Here is a 26,443-nt window from a genome sequence, read left to right as displayed (position 1 = left end):
ATTACCCTCTAATAAACTACTGCATTTGGATTTTCAACCCTTGTGTCTCCAAGCAGTTCATAAAAAAAGTAAAATTAAATAAACAAAACAAAATTAAATTAGAAGTGTTGCCTTATTTTACAGAAATATTTAAAAAAACAAAAACTAATAAACATGACGAAAGCACATAACAAAATTACTAAAACAAAAAATAAAATAAAATAAAATACTAAAATAAAAGCTCATTTTAAAAGATATACTATAATAGTATATAAATAATACTAAAATAACACTGCTGCAGGACTATCGATTAACTTTAGGGATTTCCTTTAGTCATATTCATCTAAAAGAAAGTATATGAGGCCATTCTTGAATCAAACGATCATTTAATGTGGCTATTTATCATACAAAAATTAATGGTTTATATGGTATCTTCTAATTTTGTACAGGGCGGACATTTTAAAAACCGTTCTACAACCCCTGGTCACCTTATACTTTTATAGCATGAAAAAAAAAAAATTCTGTCTAACATCTCTGTTTGTTATCCACTGAGGAACTGTGTTGGTCACAAGCATCTAATTAAAAGAAAAGTCAATTGTGTCTATAAGCGGGATTGTGAGCACTGTGCGTGTGAGAGCACATATTCATTGTTGAAAAAACGTTTTAGCATTTAAGAGATACGTCATCCATCAATATAACATAAACGCTAATAGCTTCCGCAATCAGAGAGGTTTCCAGACTCTCAAGGGAGGATAAATGTGCTCAAGTCAGTCTTAGCTGTCAATATTACAGCTAAAGATCCACTCGCAACCGTGTATCCATTAGTACCATCATCACCAGCATAATCCAATTACCCTCTGCCTGGAAATGTGAATTTAAGTCTTCAGTTTCCAGATTAAGAAATGGAGGGATGTGAGCATGTTCTGCCTAAAGTGATCATACCTTTTAGCAGAGCCTGTAGAATAGCAACGTCAACATCATAGTTTTTATCCTCGTCAATACGAAACACAGTCAGCAGACGAGGCATCCGGATAATGTCCTGAATCTAAAGAAATTCAAAAATAAATACACCTTCTAGTCTAGATCACTTATATTTCATGTACTATATACATATACAGTATATACTGTATACACATATACTGTATACACAGGGCCCGCACCACGGCTTAGGATTTCTAGCTTTAATATTAGGATATTATAACAAAAATTTCATTTAAGACAGTCTGTTTCGCAAAGTCAAATCTTGATTGACACATTTAAAATATCATAGTTAGTTGATGGTTGCAATGAGTGTGTTTTACGTGTTAGTGAAGCGGACACAATGAGTGTGTTTTACGTGTTAGTGAAGCGGACACAATGAGTGTGTTTTACGTGTTAGTGAAGCGGACACAATGAGTGTGTTTTACGTGTTAGTGAAGCGGACACAATGAGTGTGTTTTACGTGTTAGTGAAGCGGACACAATGAGTGTGTTTTACGTGTTAGTGAAGCGGACACAATGAGTGTGTGTTACGTGTTAGTGAAGCGGACACAATGAGTGTGTTACAGGTTAGTGTAGCGGACGCAATGAGTGTGTGTTACGTGTTAGTGAAGAGGACGCAATGAGTGTGTGTTACATGTTAGTGAAGCGGATACAATGAGTGTGTGTTACGTGTTAGTGAAGCGGACGCAATGAGTGTGTGTTACGTGTTAGTGAAGAGGACGCAATGAGTGTGTGTTACATGTTAGTGAAGCGGATACAATGAGTGTGTTACGTGTTAGTGAAGCGGTTGCAATGAGTGTGTGTTACGTGTTAGTGAAGCGGACGCAATGAGTGTGTGTTACATGTTAGTGAAGCGGGCCCAATGAGTGTGTGTTACGTGAAGCGGTCGCAATGAGTGTGCGTTACGTGTAAGTGAAGCGGACGCAATGAGTGTGTTATGTGTTAGTGAAGCGGTTGCAATGAGTGTGTGTTACGTGTTAGTGAAGCGGACGCAATGAGTGTGTTTTACGTGTTAGTGAAGAGGACGCAATGAGTGTGTGTTACGTGTTAGTGAAGCGGTTGCAATGAGTGTGTGTTACGTGTTAGTGAAGCGGGCGCAATGAGAGTGTGTTACGTGTTAGTGAAGAGGACGCAATGAGTGTGTGTTACGTGTTAGTGAAGCGGACGCAATGAGTGTGTGTTACGTGAAGCGGTTGCAATGAGTGTGTGTTACGTGAAGCGGTTGCAATGAGTGTGTGTTACGTGTTAGTGAAGCGGTTGCAATGAGTGTGTGTTACGTGTTAGTGAAGCGGTTGCAATGAGAGTGTGTTACGTGTTAGTGAAGAGGACGCAATGAGTGTGTGTTACGTGTTAGTGAAGCGGTTGCAATGAGAGTGTGTTACGTGTTAGTGAAGCGGACGCAATGAGTGAGTGTTACGTGTTAGTGAAGTAGTAAAAATGAGTGTGTGTTACATGTTTGTGAAGCGGTTGCAATGAGGGTGCGTCATATGTTAGTGAATAAGTGTGTGTTATGTGTTAGTGTAGCGGTCAGAAAATATTTTTTTAAGAAATTAATATTTTTACTCAGCATGGATACATTAAACTGATTAAAAGTGACTGTAAAGACATTTATAACGTTACAAAAGATTATATTTCAAGTAAATGCTGTTGTTTGTTACTTTATATTCATCATCATCAAATAATACTGAAAAAAAGTATCACAGTTTCCACAAAATATATGAAAAATCAGCTTTGATCACGGGCATAAATAACATTTTAAATCATTTCACATAGAAAACAGTTATTTTAAATTATAAAAATATTTTACAATATTAGATTTTTAATCAAATAAATGCAGCCTTGGTGAACAGAAGAGACTTCTTTCAAAAACATAAAAAAATCTTATTAACACCAAACTTTGTCACAGGACAAGTTCTAAATAAGAACAATTTCTCGATTCCTACTGTGTAATTTTGCGTTTGTGTGAAAAAGTCATAATATGCATGCAGGGCTTGACATTAACACCCGCCAACCCGCCAAATGCGGGTGGATTTTGCTCGTGGCGGGTAACACAGTCACTTCAACTAGCCACTTTGGCGGGTTGAATAATTGTAGTCTTTTCAAAAGGCATCTGAAGCGCACTGGCTGCGTGGCGTGCGCGTCTCAGCTGCGTGGTGTGTCCGTTTTTATTTCGGCTCCCATGTTAACAGGTTAGAACTTGCACACTGCCTGCGTGACGCGCGTCTCGAGCCGCGCCGAAAACGCGTGCATGCTAGAAAAAAAACCGACGCCTATTTCTCACGCGACACGCAAGCCTGTTGGAAGCGTTTCCAGGCTAAATAGAATAGGAAAATATGTCATGTTGACACGAACACATATTAATAAATGGCATTTTTATGTTTGAAAGTCCATAGGTTTTGGCAAATGCAGATATAATTTAAAAAAAATCAAATATTGCACCTGTCAATACAGAACGAAATATTCTTATAGCCTATTTTGCCGTCTATGCTGCAACGCCCGAATCCCGAGATAGCCCTCCATGTACGTTACCAGCAGACACCAGTCAGACACGTTTCTGCTGTGCAAAGACACAGAAAACGCAACTTGTAACAACGAATTTCCCATCGGGGCTCAATAAAGTAATTCTGATTCTGATATTTAAACAGACAGTGTTTCTAATGCTAAAGGTTTTTTCAGTTTAGTTTTTTATATTTTTTTATTAATCTTCTACATCCATGCACCACTTTTATTATGCAATAAGAAGCTATGTCTTCATCTTAATACATGGTTTTAAAGGAGCTTTACACACAACCTTATCAGAGCTAATGATAATGACCTGTATTGTTATACCTAGTCTTGATTTGCGTGTGTACAGTGGTTTTACATTTAAAAGGGTTGTAAATCTAGTTCAAGTAAATTTTAGCACGCCATAGTCAACTTTAATCAGGTAATTTCACAACAACAAAAATGTGGCTAGTAAAAATGCTGTGTGGCTAGTAACTTTGGAAAACCACTAGCCACATTGGCTAGTGAGCAAAAAAGTTAATGTCAAGCCCTGTATGCATGTATGTTTTTGTCCATTACCTTCTTGGTCCACTCATTGACCTGCAGATCAGTAAAGCTTTTGTACTCTTTTCCAAAAAACCTCTTCAAGAGCTTCCTGATAAGGACCAGAGTGACCTTTGACACCGGCAGGGCCGCCACCTGAGCAATGACATCAGCCAGGCGTCCAGATCCCTCAAGCACGACACACGGCGTGTTGTTCATCATTGAATTGTAGATCGTCTGTGAATAAATATGAGTATTTGGATTAATGAAAGAACATTCAGCTACTGTATGATGATCTACGAAACTGATGACTTTAAAATCTCACGTCTAGAGTTCCTGGACCACCATTCAAGACCACACAGACCACCGGTATCTTCACGCCACTCTCTGATGGAAAGACAACACTTATAAACAGGCAAAACACTTCAGAAATAATCAAAAGTGATCAGTGAACAGTGTTAAAGAGCAAAGAAATCAAAATGGTGTGGCTTTTATTCATAATTTTGAGATCATCTGTGTTACACTGCAAAAATTATTTTCTTACTTGTATTTTTGTTATGTTTTCCATTACAAATATGTAAATATTCTTAAAACAAGATACATTAGTGGCTAAAAGTGACGTCCGAAGGGGATATTTGTTTTAATAACCCTACAAGTTCAATTAAACCATCAAAATATAAGAACAATATTTGATTTTGTTTCAATATTTTTAAATAAGGGAAGAACAAAACACTAAACTCAGCTGTATATTTCTTCAAAACCTAACGAAACTTACCAATTCACAAAATTAACGGAATGCATAGCCGATATAAAAAATTGGATGACTAGTAATTTCCTACTACTAAATTCTGAAAAGACAGAGATTCTAATTATTGGACAAAAAACTTCCACACGTAATAACCCAGAATACTGTCTAACACTTAATGGCTGCTCTGTCAAGTCTTCGTCGTCGGTTAGGAACCTGGGTGTGCTCTTTGATACCAATCTTTCATTTGAAAGTCACGTGTCTAGTATCTGTAAAACCGCATTTTTCCATCTTAAAAATATATCTATGCGGAACAAATGCGGAACAATTAGTTCATGCGTTCATGACCTCAAGGCTAGATTATTGTAATGCTCTACTGGGTGGTTGCCCTGCATGCATAATAAACAAACTACAGCTAGTTCAAAACGCAGCAGCTCGAGTTCTTACCAGAACAAGGAAGTATGACCACATCCTCATTTATATAGCGCTTTCAACAATGTAGATTGTTTCTGTAAAGCAGCTTTACAGAGATAAACATATAATTTAAGGTAACAGAGATTGGCTTGGTTTTATAGCGGTTCTTGAATAATGTTATTTTCCAGCTAAAGTTAGTTTTGAATGATTCGCTTCCGTCGAAATGATCATTTGTTATTAAATTAGGGGCCGCTAAGACGACACCGTTCTCTCTAAACAGACTTTAAACTGAACCTGTGATAAACGCTGATGGCGTTCAAATGCTCATTAAGGATTTATTCTATAGTTATGTGCGTTTGAATATATGTGCGTAGGTTTGTAATTCCCTACAAACCATGCCTAAACAAACTACTTGTCTTGCCTATAAATTTGATACAGAATTTTCAAAAACATTAAACAAATCATACCGACTCCGATATTTGATCTATATTCCATTATGTGCCATGTAATTACTACTGTGATTGCAAAAACCAAATAATATTTGAATTATGATATTAAATTATGTGTAATCTAATGAAGCTGCACCTCTGTTTCCCAGTGATTGTTGAGAGATAAGTCCCTCCAGATTGGTCCGCAGCTCAATCTCAGTTCCATAATGTCCATGAGTGCCATCATCCACCAGAAGGAAGTGAGTATGATTGATGTCGAGACACGAGAGACGGTCCTGGCCCTGCTCATCCAGAGAGTAGTGTGCAGGGAAACAGCCCTAAAAGAGAAGGATGACAAGACCTCATCAAACTTTGATGTTATAACATCGTTAATAGCATCCAGTTGACAGCCATTTCTGCCTTTATCAACATAAAAGCTAGATCCACAAAGTGCCGGATTCTCAAATACATTTGCAATAATTTAACTGGGGATTTAGAATGAATCAGCATTATACTGTAAATTGTATTGCTTGTGATTTCAGTGCACTTCTAATTTGGTTGTTAGGTTTCCCATAGGCTTTCATTTGTAGTGATGCACCGAAACCAAATTTAAAGTTTTAATTTAGCTGAAAACCGAAATTGAAATAATAATCTAGTAATTGAAATAATAATCTATTAATTGATCAGATTTAATATTGAACACTCAAATAAAAACTGAGTTTCATATAAATATTTAAACTGAACTGAGGAGCTACAGCGATATTTGAAAGTTCAGACTTTGTTTCATATCAAAAATACCAAAGCATATTTTTATTATTGGATGGTAGAATTAAAGATCTCAGTTCATGAAAATGAAGATCAATGCCGAATGTCACATGAACAAACTTGTCAGAGAAAGTGTTAACAGCAGTAAGGACTGACGGCGATATCTATCGACCTTAAGGTAATCATCTAACCTATAGATAGTTTTTTTTAAATTGTTTTATTTGGTTTTATTATCCGGGCGTCAGTGGGATGAAAAATAAAATAAAAAAAATTACAATTTTTCATATCAATCTGTTTATGTGACGGACATCGGTTATGCTCATCTTGAATCTATATCATCTATACCGTTCTATATCAAAACGGCTCTATATTTAATGAAGGACATACAAAAGATCAGAACCGGAAGCGATGCAGAATGTTTTATTTTTTATTTGGAGAATTTTTACAGAATTCGGAGGTTTGTTGTGCATAACCTGTATTAAAAACGAGAAATCAATATTGTCAACCCAGCCCTAGCATCCAAACTGCTGAAAGGTTAACTGTTGTAGTTTAACGTGCCATCAGCAAATTCATTTTCGGCTGAATATCTTTTCAGTTGGCGAAATTTAAAGTGCATCATTTGATTGAACTTCCGTAAAAAAAATAAAAAAATCAGTAAAAAAAAAATCTAACATTTCGAGATTAAAGTCGAAACATTTCGAGATTAAAGTCGAAAAATTTCGAGATTAAAGTCGAAACATTTCGAGATTAAAGTCGAAACATTTCGAGATTAAAGTCGAAACATTTCGAGATTAAAGTCGAAACATTTCGAGATTAAAGTCCAAACATTTCGAGATTAAAGTCCAAACATTTCGAGATTAAAGTCGAAACATTTCGAGATTAAAGTCGAAACATTTCGAGATTAAAGTCGAAACATTTCGAGATTAAAGTCGAAACATTTCGAGATTAAAGTCGAAACATTTCGAGATTAAAGTAAAAAAATTTCGAGACTAAAGTCGAAACATTTCGAGATTAAAGTCGAAACATTTCGAGATTAAAGTGGAAACATTTCTAGATTAAAGTCGAAAAATTTCGAGACTAAAGTCGAAACATTCCTAGATTAAAGTCGAAACATTTCGAGATTAAAGTAAAAATAATTCGAGACTAAAGTCGAAACATTTCGAGACTAAAGTCGAAACATTTCGAGATTAAAGTCGAAACATTTCTAGATTAAAGTCGAAACATTTCGAGATTAAAGTGGAAACATTTCGAGATTAAAGTCGAAACATTTCGAGATTAAAGTCGAAACATTTCGAGATTAAAGTGGAAACATTTCGAGATTAAAGTGGAAACATTTCGAGATTAAAGTCGAAACATTTCTAGATTAAAGTCGAAACATTTCGAGATTAAAGTCAAAAAATTTCGAGACTAAAGTCGAAACATTTCTAGATTAAAGTCGAAACATTTCGAGATTAAAGTCGAAACATTTCGAGATTAAAGTCGAAACATTTCGAGATTAAAGTCGAAACATTTCGAGATTAAAGTCCAAACATTTCGAGATTAAAGTCGAAAAATTTCGAGATTAAAGTCGAAAAATTTCGAGATTAAAGTCGAAAAATTTCGAGACTAAAGTCGAAACATTTCTAGATTAAAGTCGAAACATTTCGAGATTAAAGTCCAAACATTTCGAGATTAAAGTCCAAACATTTCGAGATTAAAGTCCAAACATTTCGAGATTAAAGTCCAAACATTTCGAGATTAAAGTCCAAACATTTCGAGATTAAAGTCGAAAAATTTCGAGATTAAAGTCGAAAAATTTCGAGATTAAAGTCGAAAAATTTCGAGAGTCTGAGAATACAGTCTTCCATAGAAGTTGCGTGTGTGCTTGCCATTGTTTCACATTGCCGCACACACAGGCATTCATAATGGTGTATAGCGAGTGTTTCACACTGTGTGTGTGTTTTGTGTGTGTGTGTTTTGTGTGTGTGTTTTGTTTCAACAAAAGGGAATTCAACAGGTGCCAATCTACCAGCATTAGGCTACCATTATAGGAGGTTATCAAATATACTCCGCCGGAATAGACTTTAGCCTATAGGAAAACCAACCCAGAAAACACTTTTCAGACTGGATGGAGATATCCAGCTTTAGGAATGAATGAATGAATGAGTCATTTATATAGCGCTTTCATATGTCTAATAGGCCTACACTCAAAGCGCTTCACAATCATATCAGAGAATCTCTCCTCAACCACCATTAGTGGTTATTAAATCTGAGGAAATCACGGGATCCGGCCAAATGATTGGATACAGAATGATGCACTTAAAATGTATCCAGAACGTATTTACGGTGAAGAGGGAGACAGAACGGTTACTGTTGTGTTCTCGACCCAGATAGTGTTGCCTAGACGAGCACGAAAACACCTCAAAAACACTGGCACATAAAGTGTGGACCAGATTGTGATACTCCAGCAGAGTCTGCGCGCTCGTCTATAACGCCGTGGTAATTCTTGTTGGTAGATTAGCACCTGTGTAGAATTTTGTTGAAAGCCCAGATAAAAGTAAAAAGCTACTATTTTGTGTTGATCCATGGCAGTTCGACTTCACAAGTGCATTTCTTTACACACACACACACACGCGCGCTCTGAACGCGCACTGTTATGAATGCACACACTTCTATAGAAGACTGTATTATCGTAATGTTTGGACTTTAAGCTCGAAATTTTTCGACTTTAATCTCGAAATGTTTCGACTTTAATCTCGAAATGTTTCGACTTTCATCTCGAAATGTTTCGACTTTAATCTCGAAATGTTTCGACTTTAATCTCAAAATGTTTCGACTTTAATCTCAAAATGTTTCGACTTTAATCTTGAAATGTTTCGACTTTAATCTTGAAATGTTTCGACTTTAATCTCAAAATGTTTCCACTTTAATCTCAAAATGTTTCGACTTTAATCTTGAAATGTTTCGACTTTAATCTTGAAATGTTTCGACTGTAATCTCGAAATGTTTCGACTGTAATCTCGAAATGCTAGATTATTATTTATTTTTTTACAGATTTTTTTTATTTTTTATGTTGCGGTTCAGGGCTTCTGTAGTTTTGTGATTATGTGATGCAACATTATTCTGTCGCAAAGTTTGGTGTTCACCTTTATAAGCACCCATTTTGGTCAACAGGAATGGACTGTTTCAGCCCTGTACTTGAATTAATAATTGTACAAAATTGTCTAGTGGCAAATATGTTTCCATATTTGAGGGCGGCTGTTGAGAATCACATGTCTCATGGGATCACATGACGTAGCCAGGTCTCCTCAGACGCAATAAATGATTGATTAGCTGCCTGTGTTTGTGTGTGCAACATGACTTTTCTTTTCCTTCTCTCTAAAAAGAGAGATTTCTGTAGAGTTAGTGTGTTCAGGACATTGTAAGTTTATTCCTTTTGAATTTGTGTTTTATATAATGTTAATTCTTGAGTTTATGTTTGTTCTGTATTGTCTTTTGTTTATAGAAACCATACAACTCTACATCTGATTCCCAACTGTGGCTTGATTCACATGCTGCCATTTACAAATAAAAGAGTATGGTTTGAGTACTGGATCCACTGTGTTTTAATGGACACGCCATCCTGCTAGAACATCTCCTGAACCAAATCACTTCTTAACTTTACACTGATCTTGGGTTGTTCATAATATGGTGCGTTCAAGTCTTCCTGGGAAGTTTGTATTTTACGAGTTGGGAACTCGTGTTTACGACGTCAGGTGAGTTAAAGTCACTTTCATCGGAGCGAGATGTACCATCTCTTAAAGGGATAGTTCACCCAAAAATGAAAACTCTGTCAGTAATTACTCGCCCTCATGTTGTTCCCCGTAAGACTTTCGTTCATCTTCGCAACACAAATTAAGATATTTTTGATGAAATCTGAGAGCTGGATCACTCCTCCATAGGCTTCTTAAGGGATCGAAACTGGCCGGCCCAGAAAAGTTATGAAAGACATCGTTAAAATAGTCCGAGTGACTACAGTGGCTCAACCTTAAGTTTATCAAGCAACGAGAATACTTTTTGTGCGCAAAAAAACAAACAAAAATAACGACTTAATTCAACTCTTCATTTCCTTCTCTGTGGGCCTCGACATTTCACGTAGCGTAACAGCGCAGCGCTTCTGGGTTGTACGTCACACGCAGACGCAGGCTCACTATTGGCCGACGCTGGTCATGTGTGTTTTTGTCAAAATTTATGAAGCCGCTGTAAACTTTATCATTACTTTACATTGTTATATTACAATGCTATTTTATATTTTGTGCGAAGAAATAAGCTTGTTTTCTCTGACAATATCACTGCCAAATATTCCAGCACAATTTTCACCCACACGCACCCAACTTGTTAAGATCGGGGCTTAAAGAAAATCCACTCGTATTTATGACTGTGCTGGTGTTCATGTAAGTTCAACTCGTAAATATGATCTTATCAACATGACTTGAACGCACCAATACTGTATGTACTCGGGTGTGGGCAACATCTGACCTCAGGATGGATCAGTGTGTCGCTGTTGTGAATGACTCCCCAGGGTGCCACACCGATGACGACGATCTGTCCCTCCATCAAACCACTACTGAGTGAGTAATCTCTCACGGCCATGCCCACGTGCTTCATCACACCTGCGTGTGTTCCTCCTGTCAGGATCCACGCACCTGCCACACACACACAGTATTGGGACTAGAGAAGTGTAGTCGTTTCAAAACAACAAACCATCCAAAACTAGATTCTGCCGCTTGTGCTAGACCTGTTTGTGACGGGTCTAATCCTGTCAGTGTCATTGAGAGCTATACACTCGGTTACATCCTACCTACTGTACATATTTAGCATTTAAGGCATCATAAGCCCCTTTCTTTCACACATACAGTCCTTTACTGGTAAATTACCATTAAGAGATCATACAGGTGAAACTCGAAAAAAAATTAATATCGTGCAAAAGTTCATTTATTTCAGTAATTCAACTTTAAAGGTGAAACTAATATATTATATAGACTCATTACATGCAAAGTGAGATATTTCAAGCCTTTATTTGTTATAATTGTGATGATTATGGCTTACAGTTATGAAAACCTTTTCACAATATTCTAATTTTGAATTTGGGGTTTTCATAAGCTGTAATCCATAATCATCAAAATTATAACAAATAAAGGCTTGAAATATCTCACTTTGCATGTAATGAGTCTATATAATATATTAGTTTCACCTTTTAAGTTGAATTACTGAAATAAATTAACTGTTGCACGATATTCTAATTTTTCGAGTTTCACCTGTATGTGAACAGGACCTTCTCAAAAATACTGGTAAATGGGTTCTGGCAATTTACCATAGAAGGTCATAAATTATGAAAAATGATTTCAATTTAGCTATAAGCAACTCTATAGAAGGCAATGTATGTATATAATTTGTAAAAATAAATGCAAAATCAATTTTCATCAAGAGATGTTATTGTTATAGTCTTTGGTGTGAATGGGCCATCAGGCTGGTTTGTGAGGGGGATTGTGAGTTGAAGAAAAACTGATAATTAATGAAATCATGAAAATGTAAAATAATTTAATCCTTTTAAAATAAAAGCACCTAAAATAAAACAATTACTAAACAGCTGAAATATTTTATTTGTTTACCTGAATGTCATGTGACCATTAACCAAGATCAGAGAACCGTGAACAACATGCAGATGTGTTGTTAAATTATTTAAATATTAACTTAAAATCAATTTTTTATATATATATAATATTATGTATTTATCCAACTTTATATAGAGAGCTATGCGATAATATAGTTTAGTTCAATCAAGCATTTGATATTTCATATATAGTGTATTATCACTGTACCTGTGGTCTGGGCGACTTTAATGAGACCCCGACGAAACTTGTCCTTCAGGTGATTCTTCATGTAGAAGTTTTTGGCTCCGCCGGTCACTGAAATCAGCAGGTTCGGCGAACGCAGTTTCCACTGTTCTGTCATCAGCTGGTACAGACTCTCACAGGTCGTGTCCGACGACACCCGGACATACTAAACACACACAACAGAATCCCTTCTATGAGTTCGCATATATAGTTCTAGCATAAGACAAAGGTGAATGTATTTATCCTTGTGATAAGGATATCAACTGTGATGGAGGAACAGCCTGAATAATGGCATTTTTATTTGCATTTGTCAGATGCTTCTTTACAAAATTTGTATTATTGTTGTCAGATGTAATTTCTGATATGAAATATTATTGTAAAATAATCCTGACAAAACAGTTTCGGAAATTTCAGTCCTTCTACATTCAATTTGTACTGGTACTTCTACTACAATATAATTTTACATTTAAAAGACAATGTTGTGAAAACGACCCCCATTCAGACGGATCCACAAAAACATCTAGAAACGCTGTATTCTGCTGCCAGGCCAGTAAGCAGATGTCGCTTTGTAAAACTAAACACTACACGTCTATCCACCTTATTCCTACGCCCCATGACGCTTTGCACGCGCTATGGGTGTAACTTCCGTTAAGCTGTAAACAATCAGTGAAAGGCTCGCTCTATGAACGCAATACGTTACAAAAGTGTCACAATGAGATGACATTAATCGACTCACCCTTCAACCATCGAACATTAAAATGAAATTTAAAAGTTTAAAAGAATCAACAAGGTAGCCTACTTTCAACAGACCAAAGATAGCTCCAAAAGCGCGAGTCTTTGGTTAAATATCACTGTAGTGGGCAAATATATCTCTGTATTGTATAACAAGCCTTAATCAAAAATGTTCATTAACTTCAGCATTACGTGACACTATATCAAAGTGATTTCCGTCATTTTGACAGATTATAAATTGCATTTACCTGTAAAAACAAACCTGGAAAGAGACGTGAGGATTTGAGGAGAATAACGAGAGATTCTTCGTGCGTTCCAGTGAATTATTAATGGAATATTGTAAAATTAAATTCGGGAGAACAGACCACAAATGTGCCGTATATGTTGTCCTTTTTTATACTTTTACAGCGGATTGCAAAGGAAAAAATAAAATCATCATGAGGAAAAGAAAGCAGCGACTGAAAAGAGCTCTCGCCGTAGATATTCTTGTAATAACATGTCACGTTAAAATACCAAGTATAACGTTATTCTCATGATGTCTGAAAATAAATCATGAAGGAAAACTGATGGATCAGCTTTATTTATAGGGCAACCTTATGATTTGAAATGATTCGTTTTAGCCTTTTTGAATGGAAGTTCCCCAGACCGAAAGTGCCACTGCCACCCATAATTCAAAACGCAGTAAGGTCGTCAGGAATAAGGTGGATAGACTGATGCTGCGTCCGAATATGCCTACTCTCCTACTATATAGTAGGCTGAGAAGTATGTCTGAATTCATAGTATTCATAAAACAGTAGGCGAAAAGTACCAGGATGACCTACTGAGATTCTGAAGTGTGCATTTGACTTTACTATCCCATGAGGCCACGGGAGAGGATAGTGAATAGCGGTAAAGAGACGCAACTGAGGCCGTAGGTCACATGATAATGACATCATGGTGAATGTAGTACGTCCGATTTTCATTCATACTACACACATTCATACTATATAGAACTTACTGTTTTAACGGTTGCGAAGTAAGTTTTAAACCAAATGTAGTACCTTATGCAATTTCGAAAGCAGCGTGAACACGTAATATGCATATGATGACATCATCGTTTTCACAAATTCACGTTTTTGTAGTTTATACGGAGTCGATAATGGTCTTTGAAACTATTTTCAAAAGTTTGCATTTTTCAGGCCCCTAAAATGGCATTGTGTAAATGAACGTCTAAAGTTTTGCATTTTTAGTTGAAAACGGTGATGTGTGCATGCTCCCCTAAGACAAAATACACTTATATTCAAGATTCAATCTATGAAATCAAGGCTAAATATCTAAGTGTATCTTTTCAAGTAGCCTAAATGTTTCTCAATTTGAGGACTTATATATGTTTTAACTGGAAAACAAGACAAAATTCTCTTTAAGAATGATTTGTTTTTGCAGTCTACTCCTGTTTCAGTCACTCTAAGCTTCACTGAAAAGACATTTAATCACCTACATGAATAACCTTTAACCCTCTGGGGTCCAAGGTGTTTTCGGGGTCCTTGAGATGTTTTGGCATGCTCTGACATTTGTGCTTTTTTCAGTTGCTTATAAACATATTAATGGCACAGGTGAAATTACACTCTTTATAGCACACACAGGGCTACCATAATATGTGAGCAACATGTATGTACATGTTTGTATTTTTGAGAGAATATTGTTTATGCGTGGTTATTGAACAAAATAAAAAATAAAGTTTCTAATATAAGGCCACAAATAACATACTAAATATCTGTCCACAAGACTTTTGACTAGTGGATGTTGTCGCCTAGAGTATTTGCTTCAAATTGATCTGAAAATCATTCTGCCTAATCATTCACATAAAACAATAGATTGTTTTAAATTGTGAAAAACATTTTTTTGTTTGCAAAGGCAATATGCGGATGGGCGGATCGGCCCAACCCCCTCATGAATAATTAGGCAGTTCTCACCTGAGCAGACTGACTGAGCAGTATATATACATACATATATATATATATATATATACAAACAATCAAAATATAAATGAAAGCCAAAAGCACATTTTTAGTCACACCTTTTAGCCATCCACATACCATTTTTAGCCATCCACCGCGGTAAAAATAAACCAGTCTCATTTCAAAGTCGTTCGCGAAATGACCGCCAGGTGGCGCAAAGGGACATTTAGCAAAACGTAAGTGGGGCTAATGTCTATTAACAGTAGCCTAAGGATGAAATACTACAAGTTATGGTAATTTCCAGATAAGCCTATACAAATTGTTGGTCATACAGATAAGATATAATCTTTTAAAACTGTAAAAGGCTAAAGTAATAATGTATTTGTCGAAATGTTGCGATATTGTTTCATTTAAGTTCATATTTATTCTATAAATGTTATTTAATTTAGCAGCATTACCACGAAGCACCGTGTTTCGATATTTATTTGAATACAAAATAAAATAAAAACTTAATTCACAAATTGCATGCCTGGTTGTAAGGATCCAAAGATCCCTGTAGACTTTAATATTAAGTTGAACATTTTGTTCATGACAACAAATTAACAAGCGTTTTTTCAGATTATCTTTAGTTTTGCTTGGAAAAAGCTGGCCCAAACCAGTTTTATTTCATTAATTATTGAAATAATGAAATATTTAGTAATAAACTTTTATGACAGAAATATCACTAGGCTACATGTAACTTAAATCATTTAATTCCTTCATTATCAACACTGTCTAGAATAGCGATTTAAGTGTGAATTGCGACTTCTCTTTGTGTTAAGTCAGCCTCAGACTCCGATAGCCTGTGGGGGGTTGGAGGGACATTTGCTGGACAAAGGTGTTAATGTTCCTCTTTCATATGGAGAGTGTCGGATAGCCAGCCTGATGAGCAGGCAAAATTATTGTAAGGATAAATCTGTGTCCAAATGTAGGCCCCATATCTATTAAATTATAAATATTGTAGTTCATTTATTGTAGCCTATTTTAAGTTTTTTTTTCACACAAAATTTCAATTGAAGTTATTGTAAGGTGAATTCAACAAGGCATGCTGTGTCTTTGAAGCAACAATTAAAGGCTAAATAATTATCATGCATTGATCATATCATGCATGCGCAGCGAGGGAGACTAAATAAATTTGTTAAAAAGAGTTCCAGCGCGAGAGAGGCAAAGAAAAACGCATGTTTTTAATTTAATTATGTTTCTTTGGACAATTTTCGTTTTGTACTGTTTTAATTGTTTAATTTAGCTGTAATTTCTTTGGCAATACAAATTTAAAATGTCGCAATAATAAGATTAGCCTAGTGTTTCTTATTTTGCATCGCAAAAGAAATAAACTCTAAACCCGATGCAACCCTGTTTTAAATAAAAAAAACTGTCCCGACACTTTATTTAAACCTTGAAATGTTCGAACTTGGTTTCAAACTTAAGTAATTTTAGTGTTCTTTTACATTACACAATAATTTAGCAGACTAAAGACGAGCTTCTTCATTTTCATTTTCTGATGCAATCGGCTGACAATCTTCCTTCATCAGTTTATGTCGTTTGTGCAGCGCTGCGGTTCTACAGGAATGTAGCAAATTTATGTTGTAATTAAACAAAACTCTTGACTTTAAATAAGTAAACAGTTATAAACAGTTAGCTATTTAAGCATCAAGGTGGTAAAATATAAACGCTGTAGGGCAACATCGATTAACAACATGTATGCTACATTGAGATTCGATCTCGGGTCGTTTGAAGCTCCTCGAAGCTCGTGTTGTTGCGTTAACCACTGAGCTGTCGTCTGTACGCTGTTTAAGTTGTAAAGCCTCATTGATGTAGCCTAAATGTTTTTATTGCAATGTTTTATGTTGAAATGTTTTCATTATTTATTCAATTACATTTCAGTAGCCTAATTTCAGTATTGTGATTATGAATTATTTTAACTACGTTTCACTTGTTGAATTCTTCTGCTACCAGCTTTCAATCGCTCTGAATCAGCGCGGTGCGGCAGCAGATTACGCATTAGAGAGAATAAACCGGAATAAACGAACACTTTTCATAGTCTATGATTGTAGCGCCTCTTAGCGGTAAAAGGCAGCAAATACACCACACATTTTACCGCCGCGGTGGAACGGCTGATGTGGGCGTTGTCATGGCTTGCCGACATTTGCGTTTGAATAGCGCGCGTCCTCCGTGGGCGTGTCAGATTAACGCGTAATGAAGTGTAATGAGCTGGGGAAAAAAATACTGACAGCACTCTCTTTTCATACAGATTGCATAAACTGAGAATATTTGTTTTTTATATAAATTACTTCATTTAAAAGAAGAGAATTCAAGCTTCATAAAGAAAAACCTCTCGTGCCTGTATGACAAGTAATCGCGGAGTTACAGTTAATCTTAGGACGCGTTTCAGAATGGACTTCACTGACAGAGAGAACGCAGAACTCGCATCATGTTTGTTTTTCTTTATTTGGTGAAAAGCACAACACTTTGTTTTTATTGTGAGTATCCACAAAAAAAATAGAAACTTAACAGGATCGATTGATGTATAACATTTGCCTGTATGACAAAAATCGACTGAGTTATTTGAGTCTCTTTTGCACTGATAAGAAAAAAAGCGAGACAATCGCGCCGGCGCGATAGCCGACCCCAGGGGGTTAACATCCATGGAACCTTTCCATTGGACAAAAGGTTCTTTGTAGTGTTAAGAGGTTGTTTAGATAATTAAAATGTTGTTCACACAAAGAAAAAAATTGTTCTTTTGACATCTGATTACTGTAATGGATCTTCTACAGAATTATTTTTAAGAGTGTATAATAGAAAGGAGGTCCGTTCGAATCAAGTCGTCATTTTACCTTCCCGGTTTTCTGTCCAAGTCCACCAAAGCTGATATCTCCAAAAGCATCGGTGGGCGTCTCTCTGATGTGCCTGTGTTTGTGCCACTGCTCCCCAACATAGTCCTCCGGTTTGATGGCCTCATCGCAGTGCTGGTTCTTTTGGTAACCACACTTACAAATCCCCTCCCTGTCAACAGTAATCCATGTTATCCACACAGCCCAACAACACACACACCACACATATTGTCCGAATGTTGCCGAACCACACACAGAAGCGATCAGGAGTGCACGTGATCTTTAGTTTACGCTTGTCAACTTGCATATGACCAACACATCATGAACTATACTTCATCATATTTTATATACACACAATGGGTCTCATTCATGAAACATTCGTAAATATACGAATAAATATGTGAGTGATTTACGCGTAAAGAGACCTTCCCGAAAACTCATCTCCTAATTCACAAATACTTCGTAAACGTCAGATGTGATAGTGAAATGTGTGTGTGTGTTAATGAATTCCAATCAGTGGTAAATGGGACGCGCGTGCACGCTCATTCTCAATTACCATAAATCCCGCCCATTAAATCCTACTGACAACTATATATGGGCATCATATTATGACACCAAACGAAGGATTTCAACATGTCTTCTCAAAAACGAATGAAAAAGAAAAATTTCTCAGATGCAGAAATCGAAGTTTTATTATCAAAAGTTCATTCAAAACACCACATTTTATGTTCAAGCGTAGGCTACATAGTGGCGTATCAGGTCCTAAAGAAAAGCAAGCTTGGCAGCATATTACAGATGCAGTTACTGGAGTTTCAGCTGTTAATCAAACAGTCCCAGAAGTAAAAGAAAAACCGTATGTAATTACTATATTTAATATTTTTTCAAAATGCCGTGTAAATATGTACCCGATTAAGGTGAATTAAAATGCAGCCTTAGTTATTAATGAGCAAAACGTTCGGATGTTAAACTCACTATTTACGCGTGGCTGGGAGCAGGTGTAGATTTCTTTCGTACCAACTAACATTTGGAAAATATGAACATTTTAATGAATCCGAAAATTTACGCCAGAACCACTTTACACACGATTTACACAAAAATTCGTTCGGCTTGTGTTTCATGAATGAGACCCAATGACTTTTAAAATAATAGTTGACCAAATATATACCGGTATATATATATATAGTGCACAAGTCATGATAATTTTATGCGTCATTATTATTACAGAAAAAGCATGGTCATATTGATTTATAGTTACAATAAGGAACTATTAAAAGATGTTTATCAGAAGACGTAAGTGCTCAAGATTGAGAGTGAAAGTAGAGGAGATCAGAGAGCATTGCCTTGTCAACATACAGGAGAACTTTGAAATCAATAAACCATTAATGGAAGTATTATGGTCATGTTTTCTTGCACGGCTGCTAGGGGTGTGACGGTTATTATATAACCTTGAGACCGACGGTTATAGTTGAACACCGTCATTAGAACTCTATAACCGCCTTAACCGTGTTATTAAAATATCTTGTAGATAAGGTTATACTAATATCAATGTTGGGGAGTAACGGAATACATGTACCGGCGTTACGTATTCAGAATACAAATTATGAGTAACAGTAGTCTCCACAGAACAAAAAAAAAAACAATGTTACGGGTGTGACCGGTCTGAAAGCGCCACTAAAAGACGTGACATTTAATCACGTCTCACAGAGTAAAACGTTCACAGAGACATCAAACAGAAAGCACAAAACCTTTCTTTAAAGTGAATTTCGTTTTGTATTAATTGTATCTTAATTTTAATCAATGTTTCATCAACCAATTGCCTGGATTTAATAAATAAGAAGTAAATATAGCAGATAGATAATCACGAAACGGATGTGCCGGCGCGTGAACTGGAGCTCGTCTCATAAATGAACCGAAACTCGGCGTATAAGGTAACCTACTTGCCTCACAGACATGTCTACTTTTAAACAGAACAATTCAAAACGAAAGAAAACAGACTACAGACTGCTCTCTGCTTATGTAATCCGTATGAAATGTGCATTTGTTCACTACTGTGCATCGTCAACTTCATCTTTGCAGCCGACACTGACAAAGAAAGGCCTGTTTTTTTTTGTGTTAAGGATTTGTTTACTGTGTGTGATTCATTTAATGGAAAGCACATTCACTGCTAGTTGTCTTGCTGTTAATTTAAAATAAATGTAGAGCAAGTAACTAATCAGTGTCTGCTCGTTTATTCAAACTAAGTTGTCCTATAACAGACGAACGCCTCAACGCCCCATGTAATACAGTGATGATTGAGAGATGAACAAATAATCCTTCCTCAAAAGCCTGATGATCATATTTGATACTCACAGTTGAACATGATATGGATAATCGAATAAACCTAAAACAATAAACTATCAATCATATGACCGAAGGCATGTAGTAGATTGAGTGCAAGAGGTTTTTTAGTAATGTTGATTCCTTAAAAAATTGCGTATCAAATATGATACAAAAAGTTTTATAGGGTTAATTCCTCAGGGTTAATGATTCAGCTTTACAAGTCAAGATCATTAAACATCAGAAATTCCGTCTGATCTGTCCATCACACACACACTCACACACACACACACACACAAACACACACGCTCCTCATACCTGGCATCCTCCACATAGAAGCAACACTCTTTCTTCTTGATGTTGTCTTTAATCCAGGCGGCGAGCGACCAGTGCTGCAAGGAGGGAAAGAGAGACAGATTTCGGCCACCTTGAACAGCGAGTGTTTGCTCGAGGATCAGCTCCACCGCTGCCTCATCCATGCTCACATCAGAGACAGTGAGTGTGTGAATGAGACGGGCAGAGGTATGGGAGGGGGAGGGTGTGTATGGGCAGGACGGTCTACCATGAAAAACTGCACTGCAGTCAGATTGATGTTAGACACAGGGACGGAAGCACTACTGAAATACGGACAGGGTCTGAAAGGGGCTTAAATCAAGACTTGTACTATGAAAACATACTGCAGCTTAACCACAGCCACAATTACAATACTTAAAATGCATGAACTGATAAAATGTATACCTTGAAAAACAAGTTTTTAATGTTGTTTATATGTGTATGTGGTGTTTTTAATATGCTTTAAGACACATCATGTGTAAATTCATAAGTCGACAGCATTGCTGAGTATTTTCTGCTTAAAACTGCAGTGAACCAAAGACAGCCTCAAAAACACGGTTTGAAATCGCTGGTGTTTCTGACGTCACAAACGACCTTGTAACCAATCAGATCAACGTGTGATCGTCAACCAGTGGATCTCTGAGCTGAGTGAGTGAGTGGAGGCGGGGCTCATTTGCATATTCATAGAGCCGCGTATACTAAATGAGGCAAGGGTGTCGATTTACATTCAAGATATTTTAAGGCGTGAAAAAAAATTCAAGGAAAAAACATCCTCATCAAAGATGAGTTTTAAGGGATAAAATTATTGACTACAGGGGAACTTTAAATACATGTTTGCCCTCCAAAATAAAATGATAAAATCATAATATTTTTGCTTGGTTGATAAACAAGTCAACACTAATATTAATGAATGCAAGAGACATTATATAATGTGTATAAATATATAATTCAGCAGTATTATTTTAGTATCAATGATATAGTATTATAGTTTTTGTTATTATTTTGAATTAGATTTTATTTTTATACTTAGTTTTTTTATTTCCATTTTAAAGTTTTAGTGATTTTGTTGTTTTTTTGTCTTTTGTATTTGGTTTTGTTTTATAAATATTTTTTTATTAAGTCTATTTAGTTTATAGTTAACCTTCTATGTTATTTCAGTTAATGTTTTATTTCAAGTAATGAAAACGTTTTATGGTTTTAGTTAATGTTAACAGTAGGTTATCACACGTGTTTTATATGTTGCAACTTTATACAGTTGATTAATTATATTATATTTTAAGTTAATATTTGCTTTATAGTTTAAATTTCACTGACAGGTTATATTAGAGATGCACCGGAACTAGATTTACAGAATATCTGCCGATGCCAAAAGTTTGATTTTCTTATGGAAAATAATGCAGCAAACTATACATTTACATTTACACTTATTAATTTAGCAGACGCTTTTATCCAAAGCGACTTACAAATGAGAGCAATATAAGCAGTTAAACTAATAATAGGACAACAATATGCAAGTGCCATGACCCTTCCCAGTTTAATCTAACGCAGTACATGTACTTTAAAAAATAATAATAATAATAAATAAAATGGAAGAGAAAGTGTTAGTATTACTCGATCAAGTGCTGCCGAAAAAGATGCGTCCTCTTATTTGGTACAATATTAAAGGTTAAAATTAACAACAGAGCAATTATATTCAACTGGTATTTATTTTCACACATTATAATTACACTAAAATAAAACTGAAATGTTTGTATGCAACTCGGTTGCACACGGTAGTTTTCAGAAACACTTGCTACCAGGACCGCTCGCTCTGTGTCTTCTTATTATTTAAATTACCTTTTCATTTAAAATATGTAAATAGCCACAAACACACAATAGGTCTCACCTTCTCAATGTTTGAGAATAAACTTGTCTGTATCAGATTTCCTAATTGGATTTTGCTGACATCCGTCGGGTGGACTTTCTCCTCTGATGTGCACAGCATCTCTGCACACAAAACATTTTGTTTTAATAAAATTTGAATTTGATAAACAGAGTCTTGGAAAGCAAAACATCTTGTTCTACAAACACACACAGGACATGTTCTTACGTTTAAGAACAGTGAAACTGAATGACATCCTTCTAGCAATAAGAAAGAAAAAGCTTATTTTTGAAAAAGTAATACTACTTTAAAAGTAGCTATTTTAACACATACTAAATAAGAAACTCTTTTAAAGATAAAAAAAACAACAACAACAACAATATAACAGATTATTAAAAGTGACTTTAGCTGCTTGGATGTTTGAAATATCAGAGTTTTAGAAACTTTTTACCTCTTAGGACTGTGATTAGTAATGGTCTCTTATATTCACAGCTTCACATAACCATCATTGTATGTTCTGGAGGAGTTTCAAACTGAAGAAAAGAGAAGAAAAATAAGAAAAATCCACGCTGAAAGCTTGACATTAAACACAAGTTTACTAGTCACCAAACCAAGTTGCCACAGCAATGGTCACCAGGTGCAATTCTTTACATGGATGATCAGATTACATTATCATTAGACGGTTTAATCCCACATTTTTTCTTGCAATTTGAGTACATGCATTTCACTCCTTAGACCTCCCTCACACTCAAACGTTATTCCCTCTTTGATTTTATGTTGGTTAAGTTAGTGAAATATTCCCCGTGGGAAACACCATAGTCAGAATTTATTCAAATTCTTCCATTATAATATCACCAGATCAGGCAGAGTGAGTAAGCCAACTGAGCGGTTGGACTTATGAGTTGTCGGTAACAATGTCTTTATGTGACCAGGCTTGGTTATTCCTGAACATAATAATTAATATTCTGTCATTTGTTGTGGAAATTAAGAACCTGACAAATGATTGCAAAGACAGAGTAATGTTGTGTTTAAAGAAAATATGTTCTGGTAAGTGAGTTCTAGAGAGTTAAATACATAGTCATCTTTGTTATGTAAGGTTACTGAAATATGGAGTTCATAAGGTAACCAGAATCGTAACCTGAAGTATTGTACTAAAAGGGGAAGGTGTCAGGGTATTGTAAATTACCTATTTAGTTGTGATGTTATATCCAGTCCACTAGACTAGGGGGACTCAATGAGTACTGAAAGTGATAGCGTCAGACGAGTGCAGAGAATGCTTATGTAAACAAGCTGAATGCAGTTGTTCCATGTCGAAACCTTGGGCGGTATTGATTTTATAGATTGAAAATGCAACAGACATATTCGTACAATTTTTCAAATGAAGAGAAAGATTACTCCAAGGGGTCAATTCTATTGGGGATCCCTTGTAACAAATGTAAATTGGAAAAAGGCCTGGCTTTTACCTAGTAAATTAGTGTATCCAACAAGTTAAGGAAATTCATTAAAAAATCCTTCATTAGATCTATCCTGTTAACTCTTCCATCTCTAAATATTCTGATATTGATGAAACTTGCTCTTTCTGTGGTTTTGTTGAAGAAACAGCCGCCCATTTATTTTGTGACTGTAATAACCAATAGATTTTGGGTTGAATTAATTTCTTTTGTTTTTAGCCCACACCTTCATTCTCAAAGAGGTTATCTTTTATTATGAAAAGTTGCTATCCCTTGAATATATTGTTAATTTCTTTATCTTGTATGCAAAATTCTTCATCCACAAGCAAAAATGGCTTAAATCTCTTTTGAGCTTTTTTTTTTCTTGCTGAATTTAACTCTTTTATTTCGTCCCTTAGACTTATAAATAACAAAAAAAGTGAAAATTTTCGATGCATTATGATGATTTATTCAAAGATATGACTTGACCTTATTATTATGCTTTTCTTTCTGTTTTGTGTATAATTACATAATTTGATGTATGCAAACCCAGGATATTTATTTTCTGTTACCATTGTTTGTTTGTTTGTACACCTTGCTTAACTTTCCTGAGCTGGTAGTTATGCATAAGTTCTGCAAAATAAATAAATGTTTTTTTTTAAACATGCAAAGCGAAACTGTCCCTAGATCGACTGCAGACCCCACCACGCACATTTGCAGATGTTCCTGCTTGAGAAACATGCAAATATTCTTGAATGTGCTGTAGTACAACACATAAAATGTCGAATAAAAAAAATAAAGAACGTAACTTACAGCATATATTAATGATAGCATATTTATTTTCACGATGATGGGATGAACAAACGTAAGGTCCTCCGGGATGAACAAACGTAAGGTCCTATTCTAATTTTCATGTTGTTGTTGTCTTTTTTTGGAAGATTTAATAAAATGTTGCGTCACAACAAATCATTGTCATTGAATTCATTACATTTATGCATTAAGCAGACGATTTTATAACAAATCTGTACGAACTACACATGTAGTATAACAAACAAACAAAGAAACAAATACTGCAAAGTAGCCAGGAAAATACTGTAAAGTCACACAAATTTATTGTTGCATATGCCAATATGTACTTTATTCATAATTCATCATCATTTTTTTTTACAGTTGTCCTGTCTTAATAGTTTAAACAGTGCAGATATTTAGGTCACACTAACATTTCATAATTGCGTAATTGTACAATGCATTCTTTTCTAGTATTTAAAGACCCACTCCGATGAAAATAATGTTTTTCTAGGTGTTAACATGTTCTTGTGGCATTTTTCTTATGTTAGAGGACATATCTTTAGAAAAATAAGCTCAAAGTTGTATTTCTGAGTATTTCTACATTCAAATGGCTGTGAATCAGTAGCAGACGCAAAAATGCCGTTTGAAATAGACTGGAGTTGTGACGTAGTAACTCCACTGGGCGGGGCCACAAGCTCATACTCCCCGCCACGCCCGCTCAGGTTCTGAGGAGTAGAGAAGACGATGGCGGATCAACACCTATGTGCGGTAGCGGGTTGCAATGCTAAGAGGAGAAATAGTGGTATTAGCTTTCATGCTTTACCAAAACATGTTGCTGTGAGAGATAGATGGATTACGTTCCTTGGTCACGGCAATGTTAAAAACCACACATCGGTTTGCGTTCAGCACTTTACAGAAGACTGTTTCACCAACTGGCAGGAGAAGAAAATGGGCTTCGTCAATAAATTGTTTTTGAAGCCGGATGCAGTGCCTTCCATCAAGACACTATCAACTTCAAAAAGGTTAATCTGACTAAATGTTTGGAGCATGTCCACAAACATATTTATTTACTAACATGTTATTAGGAGTTATTGGCCTGAAATAGTCAATTCAAGAGATTACAAAAACAATACCATTCTGATACATCCACTTGTAGACGACGACTAGATCTATGTACGTCCTCTTGTTCCTCGTCCGAGCTGGCATCTGGCTCAAAACTGTACGGCTGGATAGCTCCAATATTGTTCTCCATTTTTGTTGCACCGGTATTGACAGTTTGGGGATTTAAGCTAGCGGGAGAGACAGAGCTCTCAGCAACGGGGAGGGGGAGGGGCGTCTCCGTGCCAACGGCTCCGCCCACAACGCAGAGGCGAATTTCTAATGAGCTACTGCCGCTCTGCTGAAGCAAAGTCCCAGAAAACGGCACAGGTTTTGTGATTTTGGCTAAAAATGGCATAATCATAATTTAAAGACCACTGGGAATGTTTAAAAATAGCTCAAAAATATGATCGGAGTGGGACTTTAAGGCATTTCATAATTGCAAAATGTATTATTTTCTAACATTTAAGGCATTTCATAATTGCATAACTGTAATTGCAGGTTAATGTTTTATGTGAAACAATGTAATCGAACTCGTCTTCCTGCTGACATCCCACAATGCAATGCTGCCTAATCCCCTATCCGACCATTACGCCTGGTCAGCACTGAGCTGTACATGTATCGATGGCTTTTGCATTGCCAATTTGCCACACGAAGCACTCAAATATGTACAGATTATTCATTACATTTTTTTACACATCCATTGATTTAATTCTTTGTGCCACTCTTTCTTTTCAGTTAGTTGCTTAAATATTTTATGTGAGTATTATTATTAAAATAGCTGTGTAATAAGTTGGATAATGTACAGCCAACGGGTCCTTTTCGCAAAATAAAAGTCCTCAGTTTCACTCTACAACTGCACTATTGCTTGCATAAAGTTATAT

The 26,443-nt window shown here is 35.9% G+C and overlaps 1 protein-coding gene across 1 annotated transcript in view; it reads right to left on the bottom strand.

The window, feature by feature from the left end:
* The window catches only part of trpm2 (transient receptor potential cation channel, subfamily M, member 2), a 96,714-nt gene extending 74,003 nt beyond the window's left edge, over positions 1-22,711 (bottom strand). The window contains exons 1-10 of the mRNA XM_056271375.1: positions 22,694-22,711; positions 22,267-22,367; positions 20,367-20,440; positions 17,736-17,904; positions 12,179-12,359; positions 10,836-11,002; positions 5,731-5,911; positions 4,312-4,373; positions 4,023-4,223; positions 922-1,024 (exon numbers count right to left, since the gene is read on the bottom strand). Of these exons, the coding sequence (XP_056127350.1) occupies positions 922-1,024; positions 4,023-4,223; positions 4,312-4,373; positions 5,731-5,911; positions 10,836-11,002; positions 12,179-12,359; positions 17,736-17,904; positions 20,367-20,440; positions 22,267-22,365 (1,237 nt within the window). The 5' untranslated portion in view covers positions 22,366-22,367; positions 22,694-22,711. The remainder of the gene's footprint in view (positions 1-921; positions 1,025-4,022; positions 4,224-4,311; positions 4,374-5,730; positions 5,912-10,835; positions 11,003-12,178; positions 12,360-17,735; positions 17,905-20,366; positions 20,441-22,266; positions 22,368-22,693) is intronic.
* Positions 22,712-26,443: the final 3,732 nt, after the last annotated feature.

Source organism: Rhinichthys klamathensis, unplaced genomic scaffold, assembly GCF_029890125.1.
Source record: "Rhinichthys klamathensis goyatoka isolate OS25496 unplaced genomic scaffold, OSU_Roscu_1.1 h1tg000318l_1, whole genome shotgun sequence".
Classification (NCBI taxonomy): domain Eukaryota; kingdom Metazoa; phylum Chordata; class Actinopteri; order Cypriniformes; family Leuciscidae; genus Rhinichthys; species Rhinichthys klamathensis.
Note: the sequence above shows the minus strand (reverse complement) of the source record. Positions and strands in the feature narration are given on the sequence as shown.